Source organism: Salvia hispanica, chromosome 4, assembly GCF_023119035.1.
Source record: "Salvia hispanica cultivar TCC Black 2014 chromosome 4, UniMelb_Shisp_WGS_1.0, whole genome shotgun sequence".
NCBI lineage: Eukaryota > Viridiplantae > Streptophyta > Magnoliopsida > Lamiales > Lamiaceae > Salvia > Salvia hispanica.
In genome coordinates, this window is record NC_062968.1 from 43,127,905 (window position 1) to 43,130,873 (window position 2,969).

Below are 2,969 nucleotides of genomic sequence, written 5' to 3' on the forward strand. Positions count from 1 at the left end.
TTGAATATTATTAAAATTCATAATCTATTCTTTTATCAATAATAAAAATAAAATATATAAAATATTATCAAATTTAATTTTTATTATAGGTAAAATATTTTCTAAAGTCTAATTTTATTTTTATAAAATATTTTATAAATTTTAAGTTTATTTTTATTATAGGTAAAAAAATATTTATAAATTTTAATATTAAATTAATCAGATTAATCTGACTAGTAAGATTCATAATTAAGTCACTAATTTGGTTGAATCATATTTGATGGTTAAGTTTAACGGAAAAGGTTTACTTTGAACCAAAACATATTTTTTGGGACCAAAAGATAACAAACTTAATGTAAAGGACTTAAAATTGTTTTAGAGCAAATGTAAAGGACCAAATTTCGACTTCAATCTTTTATTTTTAATAATAGTTTATTTTAAGTGAAGCTAAAAAGAAAGTGAATAATATTTGGTTGGACGAATAAAGTATATACTTGAGATTTTTTGAGGTAAAACATCGGTGGTCCATAGTTTAGGTCGATTCTTATGATGCACTTTACTATTTTTTTCTTTTGTATTTGTTAAATAATTAATTTTTTTGATTTATATTATCTTCTCCGTTATGTTAAAACAATTGAAATAATATTTTTATATTGTTCTCGAGTTTCAATTGTTTGAAAAGTTAATTTTAAACTATTAGCTTCCTCCATCTCTAAGAAGCACTACATTCAGTTTGCTAAGTTTTATTCTATAATTAATAAAGTAAAATTAAATAGTGTTAGTAGTGTAGTGTAATGATATAAGTTGTAAATAAAATGATATATAGAGATATTGTGTTGTTTAATTATTTTTAAGTTAAAAAATTCATATTAGATATATATTAATAAGAAAATAGTTCATACTTTTTAGAGGCGGAGGAGTATTATCTATAAAAAAAATTAACTTAAACTATGCTTGAATAATTTATATTTAAAGATTTACTTCTAAATTATTTTATTGATTAAGTAGTCATTACATTCACATCAATACAAGTGAATCAATACAAGATATTCATAACTAATAATAAAACATTTCCAATTGTATTCTTGATATAGAATCCGTTGTTTGCGAAAAATCAAATTATTGAAGACGTACTATTAGAACATATGCAAATAGAAGTTCGTTTAATTCATTCTAGTCATCTCGTCAAGGAGAGTTTCGATTCATTTTTACTATAAATGATAATAAGATCTCAAATTCCACTAACTCATTGCACTCTCAATTTATTTATAGTTAATATATGCAAGTGAGACTCATATTTCACTAATTTTTTTCCACGTATTTTTCTTAACATTTCTTAAAACACGTATTGCTAAGAAATGAGACCTCTAACAGTGGACGAAGGGAGTATATATATGTTTGGTAAAAAAAAATTTAAATCAAGAGATAAAAATCTAAATTTTTTAATTTTTTTTAAGAATTGTCAACTGTCGTTAAAAGTGATATGCAATTTTTATTATAAAAAGAAAATGACAACATCACGACAATGCATCAAGGACATCATTTAAATGAATATACAACATCATCGGTATTCCATAACTACAAAAAGATAGACGGTTGATCATTCTAATCTTTTGACTAATTTGGCATTAGTTTTGATATAAAAATGAGTTTTGGTTTGAATAATTTCTTACAATATAATGATAGTATTTAATACTTTCTTCGTCTTTCGTTGTGTATTTCAATTTTCTAATTTAGTTCATCTGTTATGCATTGTCTCAAATGATTTTTTTTATTTTTGGAATTACATTCACTAATTTTCTTTTAATTACATATATTATTATAATTTAAAAGTTGAACTGACATTCTATTAACTTTAATCAACATTTTTTTATATTTTTTAAAATTCATATTTTGGATCAAAGTGTGAACGAGAGTACTATAATTCACGAGACATAACATTTAATTAAAAGGATAGTAGAGGTATTAATATATGCGTGTGACATTAATACGGATGGATGCAGGTCAGCAGGTAGTCCGTAGTAGTTATATTGTGTTTCCCATCCCAACCAAATTGAATAACCTGCATTTACTACTCACCACTCTCCAACCTAATTCCCTTCCCTTTAATCAATTAATTCACCACCCTCTATTTCTACCCCAACATGATTTCCATTTAAATCTAGCTAGCTTCTCCTGAGAGCCTCCAATCACACAAAATGGAAGGCGTTTCCGCCACCGTCTACAAAGGAATCAAAGGCTACTGGCGCCGCAAGGGCTATGAGCGGCTCGACGCCAAGGCCAAGCCGCGAGTCGTCGAGCTAGGCGGCGGCGGTGCGGCTCCGAGGCGGAGGCCGTGGAGGATTAAGCTGACGCCGCCGCGGCTGAAGCTGAAGCTGCGATTCTCGCCTAAGAAGCTGCTGCTGGGGCTGCGGGATGCGTACATGGGAATGATGATGAAGATCGCGAGCACGAGGATGATCGGGAGCGGATTCTCCGGCGACGGAGTGAGCGGATTCGGAATGCAGCGGAGCAAGGAGTACGATAGGAAAATGATTGTTGAGATCTACAAATCAATTGTGGTGGCGCAGGGCCAATTGGTTCCCCGCGACGCAGCGTGGATTTGCTCTGAAATTACCTGCACACGGTGATTACCTTTTTTTTTCTTTTTCTTTTTTTTTCCTCGGGGAAAACATTCTGTGAGCTGTAGTGTTTATGTATCTATTCCGATTTCAAATCAATAAACATCTCTACCTCACTCTCATCTAACATTTTCGTTTTGTTTTTGGTTATTTATTTTCTGACTAATTCCGAGTTACTCTTTCATCCCACTCTAACGATGTACTCCCTCCATCAAACATATGGAGTATATACATTTTTACTATGTACTCACTCCATCTCGAAAGATGACCTCTTCCTTAGGCGCCACAAGAATTTATGCAATTATATTTTGTGTGTGAAGTGGCGAGAGTAAAGTAAGAGAGGGTATAATTATAAAGTAGAAAGAAAAG

General features: G+C 30.5%; 1 protein-coding gene across 1 annotated transcript; it reads left to right on the forward strand.

Annotated features, from left to right (window-relative positions):
- The first annotated feature begins 2,075 nt into the window (after window positions 1-2,075).
- LOC125224352 lies at window positions 2,076-2,722 on the forward strand. Its single transcript, XM_048127737.1, has one exon. The coding sequence runs from the start codon at window positions 2,178-2,180 to the stop codon at window positions 2,607-2,609; it is 432 nt and encodes a 143-aa protein (XP_047983694.1). The 5' UTR covers window positions 2,076-2,177; the 3' UTR covers window positions 2,610-2,722.
- The last annotated feature ends 247 nt before the right edge of the window (window positions 2,723-2,969 follow it).